General features: G+C 47.7%; 1 protein-coding gene and 1 long non-coding RNA gene across 4 annotated transcripts in view; both read right to left on the bottom strand.

The window, feature by feature from the left end:
• LOC306962939 overlaps nt 1-24,542 on the bottom strand; it is a 935,443-nt gene that overhangs the window by 276,091 nt on the left and 634,810 nt on the right. The window lies entirely within an intron of this gene.
• Nucleotides 1-24,542, bottom strand: part of glra1 (glycine receptor, alpha 1) — a 239,011-nt gene that overhangs the window by 159,157 nt on the left and 55,312 nt on the right. For 2 of the 3 annotated variants that reach the window (XM_079556253.1, XM_079556251.1), the window contains exon 2: nt 20,754-20,878. In XM_079556253.1, the coding sequence (XP_079412379.1) occupies nt 20,754-20,878 (125 nt within the window). Of the gene's footprint in view, nt 1-20,525; nt 20,533-20,753; nt 20,879-24,542 lie in introns of those variants that run through there. The other variant, XM_079556252.1, reaches the window with a different exon arrangement.

Raw genomic sequence — 24,542 nt, 5'->3', positions numbered from 1 at the left:
CTCCTCCTCCTCTCTCTCCTCTCCTCCTCTCTCCTCCTCCTCCTCTCTCTCCTCTCTCCTCTCCTCCTCCTCTCTCCTCCTCTCTCTCCTCTCCTCCTCTCTCCTCTCCTCCTCTCTCTCCTCCTCTCTCTCCTCTCCTCCTCTCTCCTCCTCTCTCCTCTCCTCCTCTCTCCTCCTCTCTCCTCTCCTCCTCCTCTCTCCTCCTCTCTCTCCTCTCCTCCTCTCTCCCCTCCTCTCTCTCCTCTCCTCCTCTCTCCTCCTCTCTCCTCTCCTCCTCTCTCTCCTCTCCCCTCCTCTCTCTCCTCTCCTCCTCTCTCCTCCTCTCTCCTCTCCTCCTCTCTCTCCTCTCCTCCTCTCTCCTCTCCTCCTCTCTCTCCTCTCCCCTCCTCTCTCTCCTCTCCTCCTCTCTCCTCCTCTCTCCTCTCCTCCTCTCTCTCTCTCTCCTCTCTCTCTCTCCTCCTCTCTCTCCTCTCTCTCCTCCTCTCTCCTCTCTCTCTCCTCCTCTCTCTCCTCCTCTCTCCTCCTCTCTCCTCCTCTCTCCTCCTCTCTCTCCTCCTCTCTCTCCTCCTCTCTCTCCTCCTCCTCTCTCTCCTCCTCTCTCTCCTCCTCCTCTCTCTCCTCCTCCTCTCTCTCCTCCTCTCACCTCCTCTCTCTCCTCTCCTCCTCTCTCTCCTCCTCTCTCCTCTCCTCCTCTCTCTCTCTCTCCTCTCTCTCCTCCTCCTCTCTCTCCTCTCTCTCCTCCTCTCTCCTCTCTCTCTCCTCCTCTCTCTCCTCCTCTCTCCTCCTCTCTCCTCCTCTCTCCTCCTCTCTCTCCTCCTCTCTCTCCTCCTCTCTCTCCTCCTCCTCTCTCTCCTCCTCTCTCTCCTCCTCCTCTCTCTCCTCCTCCTCTCTCTCCTCCTCTCTCCTCCTCTGTCTCCTCCTCCTCTGTCTCCTCCTCTCTCCTCCTCTCTCTCCTCCTCTCTCTCTCCTCCTCCTCCTCTCTCTCCTCCTCTCTCTCCTCCTCTCTCTCTCTCCTCCCCTCTCTCTCTCCCTTCTCCTCCTCCTCTCTCCTCTCCTCCTCCTCTCTCTCCTCCTCTCTCTCCTCCTCTCTCTCCTCCTCCTCTCTCTCCTCCTCCTCTCTCTCCTCCTCTCTCTCCTCCTCCTCTCTCTCCTCCTCCTCTCTCTCCTCCTCTCACCTCCTCTGTCTCCTCCTCCTCTGTCTCCTCCTCTCTCCTCCTCTCTCTCCTCCTCTCTCTCTCTCCTCCTCCTCTCTCTCCTCCTCTCTCTCCTCCTCTCTCTCTCTCCTCCCCTCTCTCTCTCCCTTCTCCTCCTCCTCTCTCCTCTCCTCCTCCTCTCTCTCCTCCTCTCTCTCCTCCTCTCTCTCTCTCCTCCTCCTCTCTCTCCTCCTCTCTCTCCTCCTCTCTCTCTCTCCTCCCCTCTCTCTCTCCCTTCTCCTCCTCCTCTCTCCTCTCCTCCTCCTCTCTCTCCTCCTCTCCTCCTCCTCTCTCTCCTCCTCTCTCTCCTCCTCTCTCTCTCCTCTCTCCTCCTCCTCTCCTCCTCCTCTCTCCTCCTCCTCTCCTCCTCCTCTCTCCTCCTCTCTCCTCATCCTCTCTCTCCTCTCTCCTCCTCCTCTCCTCCTCCTCTCTCCTCCTCTCTCCTCATCCTCTCTCTCCTCTCTCTCCTCCTCCTCTCTCCTCCTCCTCTCTCCTCTCTCTCTCCTCCTCTCTCTCCTCCTCTCTCTCCTCCTCTCTCTCCTCCTCTCTCTCCTCCTCTCTCTCCTCCTCTCTCCTCTTACTTACTTACTTCTGCTTTAAATGAGACGTAGGTGGTGGTTTCTCTGTCATAGGTGAGGCTGGAACAAGCCTTAATGGAGAGCATGTTTTGAAACTGCACTTCACAGCCAAAAAAACCCTGTTAGCCTCTCCCAGTGTGTTCCTATGGCTCCAAACGGGGGTGAAGTTAGAAGCGACCTCGCTCCTCCACACGCACACAGACCAGACAGGTACGGATCAACTCGTCTAAGCTCAGGTAAGAACATATCTCATCTCTCAACGTGTGGTCAAAACATGCGACCCTGACTGTCCAGATCAGGCCAGTCCTGTCTGAAAGTGTCTCTCTTATTTACTCCACACTGAACATACATGTGAAAGCCTCAGTAACTCACAGGGATCCGTTATTTCCTCCACGTTTTGATGCGGTTTCTGGGTTGACTCCCCCCCTCCCCCCTCCGTCCTCCGTCCTCCGTCCTCCCCCCCCCCCGTGCTCCCCATGGGACCTCGGTCTCCGGGCCAAAGCGGAGAACAGGCCTCACGTTTGAGTCAGACCCAAAGCGGCACTTTCACCATCTGCTGCAGCCGATCTCCCACAGTAAGCAGATCCTCACACAGACTCCTCTCCTCCTCACAGACTCTCCTCCTCACAGACTCCTCCTCACAGACTCCTCCTCACACAGACTCTCCTCACACAGACTCTCCTCCTCACAGACTTCTCTCCTCCTCACAGACTCCTCCTCACAGACTCCTCCTCACACAGACTCCTCCTCACAGACTCTCCTCACAGACTCCTCCTCACACAGACTCTCCTCCTCACAGACTCCTCCTCACAGACTCCTCCTCACACAGACTCCTCCTCACAGACTCTCCTCACAGACTCCTCCTCACACAGACTCTCCTCACACAGACTCCTCCTCACACAGACTCTCCTCCTCACAGACTCCTCCTCACAGACTCCTCCTCACACAGACTCCTCCTCACAGACTCCTCCTCACACAGACTCCTCCTCACAGACTCTCCTCACAGACTCCTCCTCACACAGACTCTCCTCACACAGACTCCTCCTCACACAGACTCCTCCTCACAGACTCTCCTCACAGACTCTCCTCCTCACACAGACTCCTCCTCACAGACTCTCCTCACACAGACTCCTCCTCACACAGACTCTCCTCCTCACAGACTCTCCTCCTCACACAGACTCCTCCTCACACAGACTCTCCTCACAGACTCCTCCTCACACAGACTCTCCTCACAGACTCTCCTCACAGACTCTCCTCCTCACAGACTCTCCTCACACAGACTCCTCCTCACACAGACTCCTCCTCACACAGACTCTCCTCACAGACTCCTCCTCACACAGACTCTCCTCACAGACTCCTCCTCACACAGACTCCTCCTCACAGACTCTCCTCACACAGACTCCTCCTCACACAGACTCTCCTCCTCACAGACTCCTCTCCTCCTCACAGACTCTCCTCACAGACTCCTCCTCACAGACTCTCCTCCTCACAGACTCTCCTCACACAGACTCCTCCTCACACAGACTCTCCTCACAGACTCTCCTCACACAGACTCCTCCTCACACAGACTCTCCTCCTCACAGACTCTCCTCCTCACACAGACTCCTCCTCACACAGACTCTCCTCACAGACTCCTCCTCACACAGACTCTCCTCACAGACTCTCCTCACACAGACTCCTCCTCACACAGACTCTCCTCCTCACAGACTCTCCTCCTCACACAGACTCCTCCTCACACAGACTCTCCTCACAGACTCCTCCTCACACAGACTCTCCTCACAGACTCTCCTCACAGACTCTCCTCCTCACAGACTCTCCTCACACAGACTCCTCCTCACAGACTCTCCTCACACAGACTCCTCCTCACACAGACTCTCCTCACACAGACTCCTCCTCACAGACTCCTCCTCACACAGACTCCTCCTCACAGACTCCTCCTCACACAGACTCCTCCTCACAGACTCCTCCTCACACAGACTCCTCCTCACAGACTCCTCCTCACACAGACTCCTCCTCACAGACATTAGTAAGAAACACTCACACAGGTAAAACTGGGTACTGTTTTTGTACCAGTACTTCAACAATACTTGTTTTTTGATCCCGATACCTAAATGATACTTTTCCCAATACTTACACTAAAATATTTGTCAAAGAGAACCAGAAAACAGAACGATGATATTTGGAAGAGCTGCAAATGTAGCATAAGGAGTTCATCTTTGTGAGTGGGTGGTGTGGGGGAGCACGAGTCAACAAAGACTCAACAAAGAACAACATTCTCACCAAGCAAAATGTATTTCTCCACAAAGGGAGTTCTCAGTGACTCAACGGCTCCCCAGTGACTACAGGACGTCCCACAGGTGAGCACCAATACCTCCATGGGCAAATTCCAAATATAAGTTTAGCCGGCAAGTTTAATATTTTACGTTCATCACCAGTCGTATCCACTAGTGTAATGCCCGGCTTTCTGGTCTTCCCAAAAAGAGGATCTCAGGTTTACAACTTTTACAAACTTCAGCAGCTCCAGTCCTGACGAAGACCAGGAGGCGGGACCACATTACACCTGACGAAGACCAGGAGGCGGGACCACGTTACACCTGACGAAGACCAGGAGGCGGGACCACATTACACCTGACGAAGACCAGGAGGCGGGACCACATTACACCTGACGAAGACCAGGAGGCGGGACCACATTACACCTGACGAAGACCAGGAGGCGGGACCACATTACACCTGACGAAGACCAGGAGGCGGGACCACATTACACCTGACGAAGACCAGGAGGCGGGACCACATTACACCTGACGAAGACCAGGAGGCGGGACCACATTACACCTGACGAAGACCAGGAGGCGGGACCACACTACACCTGAAGAAGACCAGGAGGCGGGACCACATTACACCTGACGAAGACCAGGAGGCGGGACCACATTACACCTGAAGAAGACCAGGAGGCGGGACCACATTACACCTGACGAAGACCAGGAGGCGGGGACCACATTACACCGGTTTGAGAATCGCTGCATTGGCCCCGTGTGTTTCAGGAGCAACTTTAAAGTTCCTTTAATGGTTTTTAAATGTCTTAATGGTCTTGGTCCTTCTTATCTTTCAGAACTGCTTTTACCTTACAAACCTTCACGGCCCCTTCGCTCCTCAGGGGGCTCCTAGTTATTCCTAAAGTCAACAAAAAGACTCAATATTACGACCCTCGCCTCTGGAACCACCTGAGGAGGAGCTCAGGGCTGAGGAGGAGCTCAGGGCTGAGGAGGAGCTCAGGGCTGAGGAGGAGCTCAGACCTGAGGAGGAGCTCAGACCTGAGGAGGAGCTCAGGCCTGAGGAGGAGCTCAGACCTGAGGAGGAGCTCAGACCTGAGGAGGAGCTCAGGCCTGAGGAGGAGCTCAGACCTGAGGAGGAGCTCAGGCCTGAGGAGGAGCTCAGACCTGAGGAGGACCTCCGACCTGAGGAGGAGCTCAGACCTGAGGAGGAGCTCAGACCTGAGGAGGAGCTCAGACCTGAGGAGGAGCTCAGACCTGAGGAGGAGCTCAGACCTGAGGAGGAGCTCAGACCTGAGGAGGAGCTCAGGCCTGAGGAGGAGCTCAGACCTGAGGAGGAGCTCAGGGCTGAGGAGGAGCTCAGACCTGAGGAGGAGCTCAGACCTGAGGAGAACCAGAATGTTTTAGCTTAGCTTTGAACTGACATCTATGTATGTAGTGCTAATCTATAATCTATATGTGAGGGTGAGCCAGGAGCATGGTTTTAAATGCTTTGGTTTTAAACAGAAGATTCCGTTGTGTTTGATGGTTAATAACTTTAAGACAAGGGTTTGAGCTTCATTTTCTGCAGCTCTGACTCTTGTGGATTTTCTGTTGATCTGCAGTGAAACATGACAAACAGCCCCGGCCCCCCCTGTATTTCACTGAAAAGGTAGTTCTCCACAGGGACGAGTTTATCACAGCCTAAAACGTCATGAAATGGATCAAATCAAAGGCGCAGTGTTTTCCTATGAATGTCTGAGTTTGGTAAAGTAAGTCAGCTCTTCCTCCTCCCTTCACCCCCCCCCCCCCCACCCCCCCTCTCTCTCTCTCTCCTCCACACACTCATTGCTTCTGCCCATTAATCCCATTTAAGTAGCCATTAAACAAGTGCTGATAAGGCGAACGCACGTCAGGCCTCTGCAGCTCAAAGCCTCGCTCACCCTTCGCCGCGCTCGCCAACCATTCCCCCGGCCCCCCCCTCGTCTCGCCCGCTCAGCGACCACGCAGAGGAAATTAACAAACCGTCTCCATTAAGATTCAATTCCTCTGCCGTTGATGGAATGCGTGGCGTGGATGATGCAGATACTGTGACGGCGCCGGAGCCGTTTGTGCTTGAAATGTGAAGCGTTTACGGGTCCGCGGGCTCTTCTGTAGAGGGACACGAGAAGGCAGCGTCTGAGCCGAGCGCTGACACACGGCTGGTTTATTCTCTCACATCCCTTTTCTGTCCACGCGTTGACTCGTGCGGACGCTCCTGTGTGTGAGTGGAATCTACCAACTTCAACTAGACCGATCTCCCGATAACCCAGCAGCCACTCAACTGACCAATTGTCCAATCGAACATCCGAGCAACATCACTATGAAGCTCATCCGTCCATGGCACACACCAGCACTGAGCAGAAAACCTCCAAAACCCAGACCAGAAGAAGAAGGAGGAGCAAAATGGTGAAGAGATCTGTCTATGGAGGACATACATCAGACACTAGGTTCCTTAAAGTGACTATACAGAGTTTAAAAATGTTAAAATGAAGTATTTTCCTCCCCTACATGTTCCTGCACTTACTTCGGGTCCGTCATGCATGAGCTTAATATAGAAGCTGCAGTTACGCATATGACCAGAGGTGGCAGTAGTGAGTATGAAATAGCCAACTTGCATCCAGTCCCTTTAAAACTGAGGTACCTGATTTTTTTGGTGTTGTAGAATACATTTAGATACAACCTTGTTGTATTGTCTTGAAATAAGGCCTTATTGAGCAATGGTTGATAGAATCTAATCTAAATAAGTAGAATTTATCTTGGGGGGGAGGCCCTGCTTCACTTTGTTGCCTCTCAATGCTGTATACAGGTGTGAAATGTGCATTTAATGTCCATACACAGAAGGGACTGTGAGGGAAACAAGCAAAACATGTCACTGTTTAAACGGGAAATATCAGGGACCCCAGCTTTAACTTCTTCCTACTCCCTTTGAGCAGCACTAATGCATTCTGTATGTTATATGTATACTATACCTGTATGCATCTGTTGCTCAAATAAACTAAACTAAAAACTAAACAAGAGTGTGTTTGTGGGGTCATGTTCATTCCCCTTCCAAAGCCGAAAACACAACCTGAGCACTGCCTACAGTGGATGAATGTGAACTGTCTCCAAACAAACAAGCATACGTCTGCTTTAAGGTAAGGCTAGGCTAACACTTTAGCGAGCTAACGTGTAGCTCCTGACAGTCACATGACGTTTGGCCAAACCTTAACTGCGCCGTGAACTTTTACGAGCCTCAGTCTCACAAAGGTGTTACGTAACTGAGCTAAATCGTACACTATGTTTTGTTGTTGCTTGTTCTTTGTGGGTGGGTTTAACGTTTAGCCGTCTCCCTTTACGATGAAAAATATTGTGCATTTTGTCACAGTTCTAACAGGGTCTCAGGATATTCTCCAAAGATCTGGCCTCATCCGCACAAAAGCAGAGTTTTCTGTCAATAAAAACAAAGGTTTCTAAAACCTCCGACCGAAGTGAAGGTTGAGGAACGAGCGCGGACATAAACAAAACCACTGTCTGCTCGGCCTGTGCTCATATCTATGGTTTACATCAGACACAACATGGACGCCTCAAAACCGTGTTGGCTCTAACCATTGTTCAGGCACTTTTAGCTAAAGCTGTTTTACTCCAAAATAACCGACAGTTGCCAAAATAATAATGAATGTGCAGCAGGAACGTGTGCAGAGATTGATAAACGCCCTGCTACATGTGGACTTATCATCAGTGTGGCACCTGTAGGTTTAGCCACCGTTAGCTAACTGATCATAATTTTAACGATGCTACAAAAATACAACAGTGCTAACTCAGAGCGCGACAGGTCCACAAACCTGGGCTGGTGCATAAAGGACGAGGCTTTAGTCTCAGTCGAGGTTTCCCGGTTCACTCCAGCGTTATTGTTGTGTGTGGTTTTCAGCTTACATGATTCTGAAGTCACAACATGCTAAGGTCACGCTAGATCCAATGACAATAAAAGACAAATAAACAAACTCAGGTATTTCTCCAACAAGAGTCGCTGCAGCATCGGCATCTGAAGGTTTGACGGACGTAGCAACAGTAGCTAAGTGGGAAAGGTCTATTGTAAATCTTGGTGAAGTATCTTGCTAAAGGGCACATCGACGCTGCACCTCCTAACAATTCCCTAACAGCCCCTCCCTCCCCTAACAGCTCCTCCCTCCCCTAACAGCTCCTCCCTCCCCTAACAGCTCCTCCCTCCCCTAACAGCTCCTCCCTCCCCTGACCGCTCCTCCCTCCCCTAACAGCCCCTCCCTCCTCTAACAGCCCCTCCCTCCCCTAACAGCTCCTCCCTCCCCTAACAGCTCCTCCCTCCCCTAACAGCTCCTCCCTCCCCTAACAGCTCCTCCCTCCCCTAACAGCTCCTCCCTCCCCTAACAGCCCCTCCCTCCCCTAACAGCTCCTCCCTCCCCTAACAGCCCCTCCCTCCCCTAACAGCTCCTCCCTCCCCTAACAGCTCCTCCCTCCCCTAACAGCTCCTCCCTCCCCTAACAGCTCCTCCCTCCCCTAACAGCTCCTCCCTCCTCTAACAGCCCCTCCCTCCCCTAACAGCTCCTCCCTCCTCTAACAGCCCCTCCCTCCCCTAACAGCTCCTCCCTCCCCTAACAGCTCCTCCCTCCTCTAACAGCCCCTCCCTCCCCTAACAGCTCCTCCCTCCTCTAACAGCCCCTCCCTCCCCTAACAGCTCCTCCCTCCCCTAACAGCTCCTCCCTCCCCTAACAGCCCCTCCCTCCCCTAACAGCCCCTCCCTCCCCTAACAGCTCCTCCCTCCCCTAACAGCTCCTCCCTCCCCTAACAGCTCCTCCCTCCCCTAACAGCCCCTCCCTCCCCTAACAGCTCCTCCCTCCCCTAACAGCCCCTCCCTCCCCTAACAGCCCCTCCCTCCCCTAACAGCCCCTCCCCCACTAACAGCCCCTCCCTCCCCTAACAGCCCCTCCCTCCCCTAACAGCTCCTCCCTCCCCTAACAGCTCCTCCCTCCCCTAACAGCCCCTCCTCCCCTAACAGCCCCTCCCTCCATCACGGCTCAGCACTCGAGCGGCGCTCATGAATGCTAACATGATCAGGCGCCCAATCGATTAGCGCTGATAAACACATTAGCATACATTAGCCCGTTTGCTAACGAAGCTAAACCAGGCGTTAGCATGAGGCACGTGTGCTGCTGCGCCGCAGGAGAGGAGGCGGGACAAGGTTATCCCGATAAAGAGGATAAAGAGGATAAAGAGGTCCATTTATCAAACCTGGAGAAGAGCTCCTGAAACACAGTCACAACATACAAACTAAACATGTGACATCACTACAGGAGCGAGGACTAAAGCAGGGCTAAACCAGGACTAAAGCAGGGCTAAACCAAGAGGAAACCAGGGTTAAAACAGGACTAAACCAGGACTAAACACGTGACGTCACTACATGAACCGGGGCTAAACCAGGACTAAACCGGGGCGGAACAAAGGACTAAACCAGGAGGAAACAGATGAGAAAAACCTTTACGTCTCATAGGTCTGACTAAAAATGGGCGACTGTGATAACTGAAGTCTCACCAAGGGTTCCATTTCTCCCTCTTCTTTAAACACGTATGTGCTCTGAAGAGGCCGTACATTAGTGTGATTACTGAAGTCTCACCACAGGTTCCATTTCTCCCTCTTCTTTACACATGTATCTGCTCAGAAGAGGCCGTACATTAGTATCAGCCTCACAGAAATGCACATCGTGTCCTCTGACTCCGGGCTCCGCTTAAACCTCTCTCAGCAGGAGGTGGTTCTCAGCCCTCAGCTCCACAGGACCTGGACCGACCGAGGACTCAGCCACAGCCTCTGATTAACTCACCAAACAGGAACGTTGTTTCGATTTTTACACCCAGCCCGCCCCGCAATCATTCAGAATTATGAATGACCACGGCTTTAACCTCTTAACTCCCGCCTGAACCGAGAGGATCTTTTTCCATCATTTTTTTGTTGGGTATTCAACTCATTTTTGTAACTTTTTTGTCTTTTTTTTAAATCTTTTTTTGTCTTTTTTTTTGTGTGTGTCATTTTTAGTCAAATATTTTGCAATTTTTCATCAATTTTTTCATCACATTTTTGTCACATTTTTGTCATTTTTTAGTCATTTTTTAGTCATTTTTTGGTCATTTTTTATCACATTTTTGTCACATTTTTGTCACATTTTTGTCTCATTTTTGTCATTTTTTGGTCACATTTTTGGTCATTTTTTGGTCATTTTTTGGTCATTTTTTGGTCATTTTTTGGTCAATTTTTATCACATTTTTGTCACATTTTTGTCATTTTTTGGTCACATTTTTGGTCATTTTTTGGTCATTTTTTGGTCATTTTTTTGTCATTTTTTGGTCAAATTTTTGTCACATGTTTTGTAATTTTTTTGTCACATTTTTGTCATTTTTTCATCAATTCTTCGTCACTTTTTTGTCATTTTTTGGTCAACTTTTTGTTAATTTTTTGTAATTTTTTGTCAACGTTTTCTCACTTTTTTGTCCCATTTCCATCATTGTTTTCGTCTCAGTTTCGTTGCTATTTTCACAGCTTTTTTTCCAGAAGCTTTTGGACTGGGGTAAAGCCAAACTGGAGAAAATGTGCTCGGTTCAGGTGGGAGTTAAGGGTTAAGGCCCTGCCCACACGAAGTCCAGCTGAGGACCAAACGCAAACATCTGGGCCTCAGTGTCTCTTATTGGTTAAAAAGAAGCTATGAATAAATAAATGAATAAACTTAAATCAGGTCTAAATAATATCAAAACAATGGCAATGGAGATCAAAATCCTACTTCCATGCCTTGACCCCCCTCAGTCCTTGCCTCTCACCCCCCCTCCTCTCATTTATCTTCCCCGGCCCATGTGCTCATTCATTACTGGGGCTGTAGATCAGAAAGGCCCTGCTGTTGACATCCTCCTATATCTCCCATCTCCACTCCCCTCTCCCCCCCCCTCCCCTCTCTCTCCCCCCTTCCTTCGCCCCAACATTGGCACATCCTTGTTTCTTTATTTCTTTATTCTGGACTTGTTATTCCTCGAGGGTGCCACACACGCCCGCCTCCTCCGGCAGGTCAGAGAAGAACAATTTGTCCGGCGAACGGGTCGGGCTGAGGATTGAGGGGAGGAGAGCGAGGTCAGAGCGGAGACCTGTGGCGCGATCGCCGATTTAATGACCGATGCTGGGGAGGGATTGCTTCCTCGGGGTTAAGATGGAGTTTGGAATTGGAGGATGGTCGGCGAGCGTCGCAAACCTGAAGGAAACTGTATCCTCTTAATCTATGACACTGAAGCGTGTGTAGTTTGTTTGTGCAGGGGCTGAGCCGCAGGTACTTCCAGCTATAATCAGGGTAAAGTGGTTCAATTAAACTACAGAACACTCCAAAAAGCAGTGGGAACCAGATGTTTACACACACTTCATAAAAAGACACATTTGCATTTTTCTCACAGCCAATCACGCACCAAGAGACGGAAGACGTCACCACAGCGCACTCTTCCAAAACATTCAAGATGGCGGCTGTTTTCTTCTGCTCGTTCGTTTTAAATCATTTGGAAAAATTTTAATCCCTAAAACCGTAGCAAGAAACAGCGTTGGAAGAGTTCCTCGTAAAAAAGGGCGCTTGTTACTGAGACGTATCTAACGTTGCTCTGATTGGTTGATGCCGTCTGTCGATCACGCCCACCGGGAAATGGTTGAGCTCCCAGACTATATGTTTTTGAAATATCTATGATGATGAAGTATGTTTGGCAGGACGGGCAAGACATTTACATCTTAGTTTTAACCAATGAACCTGAACCTTCAAGAGTCTTGAAACTACACCCAAGGATGAACCAGACTTGAGCTTCCAGGGTCATGACATCATCATCTGGACTTTCACAAATTGACTCTGGGACTCTTGACTGCATAACTTCAAATTTCATAACAACCCAAGAATTGACTTCCTATTTTGATCCAACCCGTCAAAATAAAAGCACACAGCTCGTCTCGTTGATTAGTTCAGCAGGTACTTTCACCATTACAAGAATATAATTAAATACACACATTTTAAGTGTTTTGTCTGTTAAAGAGGGGGTATTCTGCTTTTTTCTGTCCCATAGCACCAGTCTATATCTCACTACAATGATGACAAACCTTCTGCTGGTCTGTAAATGCAGTAAATTAGAATAACTGCCATGTATAAAATGTCTCTCTCAAAATGGCTGTAGTGAATGTCTTGAAATAGGCCTCTGTCTCTTTAAGAACCTCTGAGCCTTTAGACACGCCCCCTCCACACGCTGTCTGTGGCATCAGTGGGGAGGGGGTTCTGCTGAGGAGCAGTGGTTGGTTACTCGGCTGGTGACGAAAGCTCGGAGGCGTCTCCAGGAGGTGGGGGCGTTCCTAGGAGGACTCAGGCAAACCTATCCCTAAAATGGCCGCCATCAGAGTTTTTACAGATTACTCAAAAACACGTGAATGTCCCAAGGCAACACTTCAGGCATGTTTTTAATGAGGGAGTGACAGAATAACATGATGGAAAGCTTGAAAAAGTCGATTTTGCATAATACCCCCCCCTTTAATAGGCAGAAAGAAAGCTGAACTAATGATGGTGCTTTTATTTTGGTGTCCTGGAACAAAACAGGAAGTCACTTCTTGGACAGCGTTGTTATGATTTGAAGTTATGCACAGAGTCAGCTGTTTAAAGGGATAGTATTTAAGTGCATGTAAACTTCTGACTTTATAAAAAGTAACAAAACAATTTCTACAAATTTATATACGTCATTCTTCTGGCATAATATTTTTTAAAATTCTAATTGCCCTAAAAAAGTAAAAGTTAATTCTGGTTTGATGTCGGACATTGAGAATGAAATGCAAACGTGTCTTTATGTAAAGCGTATGTAAACATCTGGTTCCTACTGTAAACCATGGACTTGCTTCTTCAGCTCTCGGCGTCTTTAAGGGGACGGACGAGCGGGACTCAGGGCAGGAGCGTCTTCACTTCCATCACAGCGGTCTCTGAGACGCTCCAGGGTCAGATGTTTGTAGGTTTTCTCCACTGACGAACCCTCTCACTAGAAAACCTACAAAACATCTGATCCTGGAGCGTCTCAGAGACCGCTGTGATCAGAAACACAGGCTGACGGGTCACTACAAGGTCAAACCCCTCCTGGCCCTGACGGTCACCAACATCGGCCATGAAGAGGCTCCTGAGGGGATGATCCTGAGAACAGCCTCATGAGAATCCCATAAACAAAACAAACATTTTCCTTTGCTGTTGCTTTACCTGCCATCTCCTCTTCCATCTCTCACGTTGTGTCGCTGTGACATTTTACTCTTTGGTGTAAAGCTCCCTATAGTCCCCCCCTGGCCCGCCCCCACCTCGAGAGCGGGCGGACCTGCGTGATTGATTAGACATCACTTTGGAGAGAAGGAACACGGTGGAAATGGCCCCGGCCCGACGGCGGAACGAAAGGACGGACCCGAAACGCCTGGATTATAAATGTCTCGTCCCGAATGTGTCAGAGCCGTTTCGGAATCAATGGGGTTTCTGCGGACCCCCCCCCGGCGGCTCGCGTCCCCCCCCCCCCTCCCCCCTCCTCCTCCTCACGCCGCATCTCAGAGCCAGATTCAAGTTCTCCCGGGTCTCATTCGCAGAGATGGGATTTATGGCTCGCTCTTGGAGGCCCAATCTCTGGGAGACATTGGCTCCTTTCGAAAGTGATTTATTTCGAGAAACCAATCGAAAACTCCACGTCATCAGAGACCAAATCATCGAAAGCTTTTATTAAAAACACTGAAACAGCAGCTCCTAAGATCTGCCCTGGTTAGACCCGTCACGTCACTTCCCATTCTCTCTGATGGCTTAAATTAGCATGAGCGGTCTTTAACTGGGGACAAGTCGAGTCCAAATGTTGCAGTTTGTAAACGTCGCAGATAATCTTTCAGTGAATAATTAGCGTAGCATTAGCAGAGCCGGAAATGTTGAACTTTTTGGAGAAATTCACGAGTGTCGACCGATCAGGAGCTTTTCCCCCACAGTGACGTTGTATCTGAGCCACCGGGGCAGATGTTCTGCCGGCCCTCAGATGTAAACAAGTCACGGAGGATCAGCTTCATTGTGAACCGGAGCTACAGCAGCTCTGGGACTTTTACAAAGACACATCAGTGTTTCTTTACCTAAACACCAGGATTAAAAGACAAGAAACTTATATGAGTGGCTGAATCTGTGCTGAGATTGTGTTTGGGCCTCGAGAATGCACGAGCTTTCCCAAAGCTAATGCTACGAGCTAAAGCTCCAATTGATGTGATAACGAGAAATATGCATGAATTAAGTCAATTAAGCCCCAGCTACATAAAAAAACGTTTAACAATGATCACACACTGAGCCAGCTGACTTCGAAGTTTATTGCTCACATTTTATCTGCAACAGGTCGCAGTCGATTTGCTAGCCGCGTAGCAGCAAACAGCTCGCTCGCATTGACCCCGGGAAAACAAGCATTATGCACTAATAACATCAATAAAGCCGTACCTACACAGAGCAGCCTTTAAGATGATCACACACTGAGCCGGGCTTCACACATCTGTGCTTTATTTCACTCTTTTTATCAACAATGAGCTGCAGGCGAATGAAACAAGCTAACGGGGCTAACCTAGCCTATAGCCACTCACCACCAATGTCCCTGCAACCGTATGGGCTGGATCTGAGCTGAAATACTGGGCAGATCCTGTGTGGACCATGGGGGTATCGTTAAAGATCCACTAGTCTCAAAAACAACTGTAGCTTTATGGCGAGAGCTGCTTCCAAGATGGCGACGACTTCAATAAGCACAAGCTCCAACTACGGGCTTTGGGCGGGATTTTGAAGCCTGAGAAGCTTGTGGTCTGAACGCAGCATTAGCCTGGTGACGCCATGATGTTTTTGACCAAAGATTGACTGGATACTGTTGTTTAGAGAGGACTCTGTGCACCGCGGCTCGGTTTAATTAAACTCTGAGTACAGTCACTAAAATCTCCTCTTTGTGTTTAATCAAATCTTCAGGCCTGCATCTACATCAGGCCTCTGAGATCGACCGTAGAAAGCCCTCTTCCCTCCACCGAGGCTGCTCTAATTTCCCCGCTAATGCTCGGCTTGTATTAATTATGTCCTATGTATAATATATTTTCTGTAATTGCGGTCGCGCCTGCATATGTGTTCATTTAAATGCAGAGCGGCCTGAATGCTGTGCTGGTACATTTAGCTTCTCCTCCCTGGCATCGTAATGAGTCTGCTGTCAGCCTGTTTACTGCGCGGATGTGATTAATGCCCCGCTCCATCCGCCGTCCCCGCCGCCACTGCTGCTGCCGGGACAAACAGGGAGAGAGGCGCAAAATGTGGAGGGATAAAGCTATAGCAAAGGAGTCGGTGACCGGGCTCAGGGACGTCACCGCTGCACTCACACATGTACGTAAGCTCCAAAACGCTTCCCGAGGGACGATTTTCCATCACGCCAAACACGGTGATGGTCGGCTACACGTGTGGAAGAGTCACTGCAACGAACTCCCCGACCACCAATAATAAAAACTGAACTTTACAGTCTCTCAGTGCAGAGGACGGTCACCCAGATCACTGAAGACCCCGAGCATCCACAGCTCCTTCAGGCTGCTCCCCCCGGCCCCCCCCCCTGGCCCACAAACACAGTTCATTGTTGCTATGTTGATTCTAAATGTGCCTTGGGCTTGTATGGAAGTGTGTCTGAGCAGACCAGGGGCGGATCTAGAAAATTGTCCTTATTTAGCTCTTATTTAGCTCTCTCAAGAAGCTTCTCGAGCAGATGTGAGACATTATATGACATCAATGGGGTGGCAAGACCTTTACTAGGGGTGCCACCCCTCTAGATCCGCCCCTGGAGCAGACTATATCGATCTAAAAACAACTCACTCACCCCGATACTGCATGGTAATCTCTCATCGCCCAACGAAAATCGGTCAGAGGTGATCGAACTTAAAGGAACAGGCCACCGTTTTCCCACACTGAGATGTGTTCTGAGCTTAGACGAGTTCATTTGTCCAAAGATGTTGCTAGCATTTGGCCTGTCCCAGTATATTCTTATGGCTCCAAACTGGGTGAAGTTGGAACATGTCTCAGTCTGGAGAAACGGTGGCCTGTTCCTTTAAGCCCTGGGGCCGAATCCAGCCGTACGGTCTTTCCATTCGACTGCAAATGCATCGGCGAAAAAGGGTGAACAACGCGGGGTGGACCCTGTGTTCCCCAGGTCGGGCGTTCCGTCAAAGTGAAAGAATAAACACATGATGCTGTTTAATTGTTCAGCAGAGAGTTAGTTTCAGGATAAATTGTTTCTTAGCAAACGGTAAACGAGGCACATCATTACGCACAAGATCACAAATGCCATCGAAACAAAAGTAGACGACAGACACAATTAGCCTTAATGTTCACCAGTGTTTATACAAATGGAGTTTCGTGCTTGCTTTAAAGGCCCCAGACCACAACTGTCCATCAAAAACCCCAATGTTGAGTTAAAAACGTTGCCTTTCTTTGCATTAGGAGTCGTTCACAGTTTGCACAACGGCACAAACACGAGACGATTTCCTCAAAAGGAAAACTTGAAGATGTTTTTCTAAAAAGTAAACGGGTTCTGTCGACACTTATGGCTGTTCTTAAAAAAAGGGGAATTCCTCAAAAAGAGCGTTCCCCAAATCCAGGTCTCATTTATAGTCAGGAAGACGAGCTCCGACCAGGACGAAGATCAACAAAGAGAACGACTTTCAAATGTATAAATAAATCTGAAGCATTTCCCAAACCCACAGAGGCTCAAACAAAATGAGCGTGTTTCTCAAAATGGTGGACCAAGAAAAACCCTCACGACGACTGAAAAATATCAAAGCCCCAAGACATAAAATACGTTGAATAAAAAACCTTTGAGTTTTGTCGCAAGTGCCAAACGAGAAGCAATGATTCCCAGTTCATAGTTTAAAGGCAAAGGCTTTCGGCAGTTTGGAGAAGTGCGATCAACTAAGAGTGTGGGTATGCTTCACTGTACAGCATTTACCCCTGAATTAATACAGCATTATATTAATTGTGGGGCTTGTTTTCCGTTATGAGATCAGGCCGGTGCTTGAGGAGAGACTGATTTGCTTTGTGGGAGTTTTAAACAGCTTTTAGTTGATATCAAACTTGCCGAGAACCTTTGCTCCATTATGAAGGTCTATCATTACGGGAAAACTAGAACCAAAATGGAGTTTCGTTTCAATTCAAAACGTTTTGAAGAAGCTGGAACTTCTTTTTCGTGATTTGCGAATGTTTCTGTCAATTTGGTCCGATGGCGGATTGCGTGTTTTTTTTCCGAAGCTATGAGCGTTTAGCAAACCTCTGACATGTGTCTTTATGAGGGGCGTCCATTCAGGGGCAGGCTGCTAACAGTTCAAACTTATCAAACAATCATCATCATCATCATCATCATCATCACAGCGTCATTAGCAGCACGCTCGGAAAGGAGAGGCACATTACCTTGACCACCAAAACAAGCACTCAGATTCTGCGTGGATACCAAGGAATGTAGCCAACCAGCGCTCCCTTGTTTACAAGCTAATGCTAATGCTAAAGTTAGCTCATGCTCCCCTGGCTAAAAGGCGCTCCAGGTGTTTGAAGTTTGCAGCGTGTGTGTTTGCGCTTGTCCATACCCAGTGTATGAGCCACAGTGGAAAAAAGGAAATCAGACCTGCACGATATTCAAAATGAAGGCCTGACATGTCACTAAAAAGCTTTGTATTGGACCCAAACTCCCATTGAATCGAAATCTATTTTAAATAGTCACATTGCTGTTTATTGAAAATACCAAATAGTGTCTAAAACACAATCAGCTGCAGATTTGACTGACATTTTCCACATTTTTTGCTTAAAAGTTTCCCGTTACATCCGATTCTCCCTCCGTCCTCTCTTTCATAGACATTTTTGCAAATCTTAAATATGCACTGATATTTATTCTTGCATTTGTGGCATGAAAACTTTGCATTTGGAAAATAAAATGTCATTAAAAAGATTTATATTTTACTAGCTCTATAAACCCTGGATTGTGATTAAGGCTCCAGGTCTCTTTTTTTTCAATACTTGGTACTGACACCTAAGCTGAAGAACCAGAAAACAGAACAATAATGTTAATTTATTCCATAAAGAATGTATAAGTCACTTCCTTTAAAGTGCATGTGACAGGTTTTAGTGCTTTAGAAAATATGACTTATTAGATGGATCACATCAGCTGCACAATTATAATTTTATTTCAGTGAAGCCGCAGTTTTAATGAAGAAATGTTGGGCAGAAAAGTTATTTTTATTTGAGTTTTTAAGCTGCTTACAGGAAGTGACATAAATACAGACGGCATCCTGTCATGGATGGGGGCGTGGCCTCATTTTTCACTCTCTTTAACCATTTTCTGCCAAAATATGAACTTATTTATCACAGAAATAAAGTTAAGTCTATATCGGGTCCATATGGATGTTTATCCACAGCAGATTGTTCAGTAGAAGCTATCGCTAGCTAGCATTAGCACGATATTAGCTCCGTTATTTATGTATTTATGGGCTGTTGAACCACTTTGCTCCTCCCCATGTCTTTGTATCTTTATTCAGTAGAAACTATATTCATAATTCAGCATTTGTTAAAGCAGTACTAAGTAACTCTTCCCCCTAGAGGCCATAAGCGCAACAGCAGGTGTAGTAGCAAGTTACGATTTTTTAATGTATTAATTGTCTTGGAGAGTAAATACTACGCTGACAGGAAAGGTGAGGGGAGAGAGGGTTACTGTGCATCCAATTATACAATAGAAATATTTTTTTTTCACTCAAACTTGGCTGTAAATACTGTTTAAAGTGACGTTAGCCCGCAGTTAGCTTTGCCCGTTAGCATGTTAGCTTCTTCTTCGTGATTACATTAGTGTGTATTGCTGGCTCCGCACCGGTGGCAGTCAAGTTGCAAACATGGTTTTCTGTCCAGAGACACCAGGGGGAGATGAAAGACCCTCCAATCATCCCATAAACACTTGTATCACCCCCACAGGGACTACGGAGAGGATTTATTAAGGTAAATAAGTTACTTAGTACTGCTTTAAGCTGCTTACAGGAAGTGACATAAATACAGACGGCATCCTGTCATGGAAGGGGGCGTGGCCTTGCCGAGGGGAAACTAAATTTTTCACTCTCTTTAACCATTTTCTGCCAAAATATAAACTTATTTATCACATAAATAAAGTTAAGTCTAAATCAGGTCCATATGGATGTTTATCCACAGCAGATTGTTCAGTAGAAGCTATCGCTAGCATTAGCATTAGCACGATATTAGCTCTGTTATTGATGTATTTATGGGCTGTTGAACCACTTTGCTCCTCCCCATGTCTTTGTATCTTTATTCAGTAGAAACTATATTCATAATTCAGCATTTGTTAAAGCAGTACTAAGTAACTCTTCCCCCTAAAGGCCATAAGCGCAACAGCAGGTGTCGTAGCAAGTTACGATTTTTTTATGTATTAATTGTCTTGGAGAGTAAATACTACGCTGACAGGAAAGGTGAAGGGAGAGAGGGTTACTGTGCATCCAATTATACAATAGAAATATTTTTTTTTCACTCAAACTTGGCTGTAAATACTGTTTAAAGTAACGTTAGCCCGCAGTTAGCTTTGCCCGTTAGCCTGTTAGCTTCTTCTTCGTGATTACATTAGTGTGTATTGCTTTCTCCGCACCGGGGCCAGTCAAGTTGCAAACATGGTTTTCTGTCCAGAGACACCAGGGGGCGATGAAAGACCCTCCAACCATCCCATAAACACTTGTATCACCCCCACAGGGACTACGGGAAGGATTTATTAAGGTAAACACGTTACTTAGTACTGCTTTAAAGTTTGTTTTCCCCCTAAACTGTTTTAAACCGTATATGGGCGATTCCAGAGTCTGTATCTATACGTTTGTTAACTGTGACGTCATGACTTCCGGGTCCTCGCAGACCGGCAAATATGTGAGAAAAAAAACATTAAAAAGTCTTAAAAACAACATTTAATATTTGTGAAACTCAGCAGAGAGTTACTGAACCTAATTATTTCTCAGACTCATTAGCCAAAAATGCCGCAACTGCTGCTAAAACAGTAATATTTACTAAAGTCGGTACTTCCGGGACGTTAGCATTTATCGCCGCTAACCCGGAAGTACAGATTTTGGTAAATATGACTTTTATAGCAGCAGGTTCAGCATGTTTGGCTCATGGGCCTGATGAATAAGATGATTGATTGTTTTGTTTTAAGAATCCCAGTAGTATTTAAGACACATTTTTCGACTGTTGCTGAATTAGTTCCGTCGTTGTTTGAGTCTGACCTCGACTGTGGGAACACACTGACCATGGACAACATAAGACAGCGCTGCAAACTCTTCTCTTTTCTAACCCACCATAGGAAATGTGCTTTTGGCTTCCACGTTTACAGAACCCTGCTTATACTTAGGCTAAAGTGCACAGGCAGAATTACCTTTGTCAAAAACTGCAAACGGGAGAATGGAAGAAAATGCACAGATTAATAACAATCCAAGGCACAACACGGTCATTTACGGATACAAACCTTGACTGGGGAGGCAACACCCCAGGGTCACTTAGCCTTAAAAAAATATCTTAGAGGATTAAATGAGATGCACAAAATTATAGACAATTTTGGCTACATTCCCGTCTTATCCAACTGAGTCTTGGTGGCGTGTCCTACCTTTGAAATTGGGTCGGATTCGGGCGTCGTAGCCGGACACCTTGCCCATGAGTTTGTCCAGGAACTCGGAGGGCGGCATCGGGGTGGAGGCTTTGCGGGCGGCGGCCTCTTTCGACGCGGCCAAGCTGGAAACACAAAGGGGAAGCACAGTAAGCACAAATGCAGTGGAGGTCATGTGATCAGTGTTGTATTCAGTCATATGGGCTTCAGTCTGTGTGTGAGTTAGTAACAATGTTGTCTCGCCGCCTGGTGTTTGTTTGTTTGTCCCCGTAGGGAAGTTTGTCCTTCGATGCCACTGAGGCCCGGAGGAAACCTACGCAAACACGGGAAGAACATCCACACAAACTCCACACAGAAAGGGCTCCGTCCAGGTGGGAATCGAACCCAGAACCTTCTAGCCTGAAGCGTTACAGGCTCTCACAGCTTCGACTAAAAACTTTATTAACCTCACGGTGAGCTAAACAATGTCCGTGTCTCTAGAGAAAGAGATGTAGCTACAGCTGGTCCCGCTGTGGTGCGGGTCGGCACTCGCTTGGCCGTAATTGTGTTAACGTGACCAAAACAAAAGCACATGTTACCCCCTGACTCCCCAAAACCCCTTCCTGTTGGAGGAAAAAGGCCGTTGTCATGGGTGTTTCTCTGGTCATGGATTTTCTAAATTACAGTTCACGTTTAACCCTGGGTGACACTAACACAGACCGTTTTATACCTCAGAAAGTGACAGTTATATAGTTTACACTAGAATGACATTATAGTGGTCGACCCTCAGTCCTCACACCTCCACATTTAGATTAAAGAGGGGGTGTTCTGCTTTTTTCAATCACATAGCACCAGTCTATATCCCACTACAATGATGACAAACCTTCTGTTGGTCTGTAAATGCAGTAAATTAGAATAACTGCCTTGTATAAAATGTCTCTCTCAAAATGGCTGTAGTGAATGTCTTGAAATAGGCCTCTGTCTCTTTAAGAACCTCTGAGCCTTTAGACACGCCCCCTCCACACGCTGTCTGTGGCATCAGTGGGGAGGGGGTTCTGCTGAGGAGCAGTGGTTGGTTACTCGGCTGGTGACCAAAGCTCGGAGGCGTCTCCAGGAGATGGGGGCGTTCCTAGGAGGACTCAGGCAAACCTATCCCTAAAATGGCCGCCATCAGAGTTTTTACGGAAATACGTGAATGTGCCAAGGCAACACTTCAGGCATGTTTTTAATGAGGGAGTGACAGAATAACATGATGGAAAGCTTGAAAAAGTCAATTTTTTGCATGATACCCCCCCTTTAATACATTAATAATGCCATTCGAGAGAGAATCCAAGATGGCGGGGCAGTCTCTTCGACAGAGCGTGTTCTCACACAGGACAAAAAACTCCGTAACAAGCCCTGACAGTTCTCCTTAACCCGTCAATCAAAGCCCAAAAAGCAAGACTTGAAAAATCCATAGAACAAAAACAGTGTCGTCACAGGAGGAAACTATTTTACGACACTTTGGAGCCAGGCTGCAGGTGAATAGAGGAAAAAAAAAGATGCCCCTTGCCACTAGGGGGTGGTATCGCAGCAATGCCAGCCCCCTGCCATGAGGACCAAAGGCAAGCGCTTTCCTCACCCAATATTTGTCAAAGCTGAGCCTGGAGGAAGGTTCAGTTCATGCTTAAATCATTAATAACCTGAAGGAAAATTCCCTTTTTTAACAAATTCCACTGCAAATGACTGAAGGTTTAGCGATAAGCGTTTGTATTCCTGCCCAGGTGCAGCGTCAGAACGAGCGACCCAGGCCTGTGGAACAGTTCAGAGCGCTGTTTTCGCCTGGAATTGGTTTATAATTGTGAAAGAGGAGAGTTGACAGGCGCAGAGATGGATGCCAGATTAGATCGGAGCGTGGAATATAGTATCTCTGGATGAGTCTGAGAGCTGCCACAAAGCAATTTCTCACTATCACCAATACTGCGAATGTCAAAGCGGGTTTAAAAGTGGCTTTAGATGGAGGAAAGTTGAAGGAATAATACGCAGTTCTGAAAATATACGATGTCTCAGTAACTAAATGTGCTCTGATCCTTTGCAGGCGTAGATCTGAAACCCCATCGACTGAATCTGGAGGTACTTCTTCAGCAATTTAAAACCAAAGGGCCTGTCTCACCACAGCCTCCGCAACGTCTCCACAACTCGGATAGCGAGTGGCCTATCTCACCGGCCTGGAGACTAGCTGGAGACTCGAGTTCTCCGAGACGTCCCCCCTGGAGATAAGGCGGGTCTCCAGGGAGTTTGATTTTAGCTGAGACTGCGTGTAGACTTGAAAAGGTCTCCGAACTGTGGGAATGTCGCGAACACTATTTGTGGTCCTCAATCTGTGAGACTTTTTCGTCCCTGTGGTGTCTCTGAGACCTGTTAGATACTAAGGAGATCTCAAAGAGTTGTATGGAGTCTCTTTGAGATTTTCTTGGTATCAGAGACGTCAAAGAAACATCTCACCGGCTGAGACCAACAAATAGTGAGGACACAGTTGTTGCTTGTTGCGTGTTGTTTCCTGTAACCTCATTTTCTTTGTTTGTTAAATGTGTTTTAAGCTTTGTACTGCTGAATAATGCACCATGGACAGGTTCTCAGTTGACTAGTTTCTTTCTTCTACTTTCTAAAAATATGTGTGAGTGAAACACCACTTATGTTACATTTGCCGTTCTTAACCCGAATTATATCCTGATTAGGGTTAACTAACCCTAACCCAGGGGAGACAGCAGGTAACAGGTTAACCCTAACTTTAACTTCTCAAAGAAAGACCTCTTGGAGACCACAGGGACACTGTTTCTAGTCTACATGCAGTCTCAGCTAAAACCAAACCTGTTTGTTTTCACAGACCTGGAGACTCGCCTTATCTCCAGGGGACGTCTCGGAAACACCTCCCTGACCAGCGGGAACTCGAGTCTCCAAGAGAGAGGCCCTTAAAGGAGCTATACCTGACATTTTTTTTCTTTTTGTAGAGTAAAATTACTTTTCCCCCATACAAATACGTTGTAAAAGTAGTCACAGGTGAAGTTTGCGCCGTATTATGATTTGTGGATATTGTGTTTGGTTCATGACCCCCTCCTGGAGCCGCCACCTTAACGTGGTGGAGGGTTTGACCACGAATGATCCTGGAGCTCTGGTGTCGGGGGCTTCGTGCCCCTGTAGGGTCTCCCAGGACAAACAGGTCCTATAGGTGACGGGTCAGACACAGAGCGGGTCAGGAGCTCCTTATGAGAGACCGACAGGCCCGGTTAGAAGCGTGAGGCCGTCCTTCTGTGGACCCACCACCTGCAGGGGGCGCCATAGGGGCTGGTGCCATGTGATTTACGACCCGGAAATGGACAAGTGGAAAAAAATGGATGGACGGTGTGTGGTTCACCCAAACATTCAATATGTGACTAAAAGGAGTTTACCTTTTTCATCATAGTGACTCTGAAGGTCGGCCATGACAGTAAAAATACCCATTTCGTCACATTTTGAGTAAGAGGGTTCAAACTCAGGTATAGTCCCTTTAACTGGCACATTTTCATTGCACATTTCTTGCAACATTTTTCAAAAGTTTTCCCTTTATTCGCTTGTTGAAAGAGTGGATGAATCAATAACTCCGCTCTTGAACGATGACGCTCTTTGTATGAACTGCACTAATTCACTTAACCCCTCGGTGTCCGGGCGTTATTGATTTTCCAGTTAAACCCAGTATTTGCTTCTCTTTGCTTTATTAAGTCGATCAGGCCGGTTAGAGACGTCCCTGGGTTACGCAGAATCCCATAAGGTTTAAGCGGATGTTAGCACAGC

Source organism: Gobius niger (assembly GCF_951799975.1).
Source record: "Gobius niger genome assembly, chromosome: 5".
Classification (NCBI taxonomy): Eukaryota; Metazoa; Chordata; class Actinopteri; order Gobiiformes; family Gobiidae; genus Gobius; species Gobius niger.
Note: the sequence above shows the minus strand (reverse complement) of the source record. Positions and strands in the feature narration are given on the sequence as shown.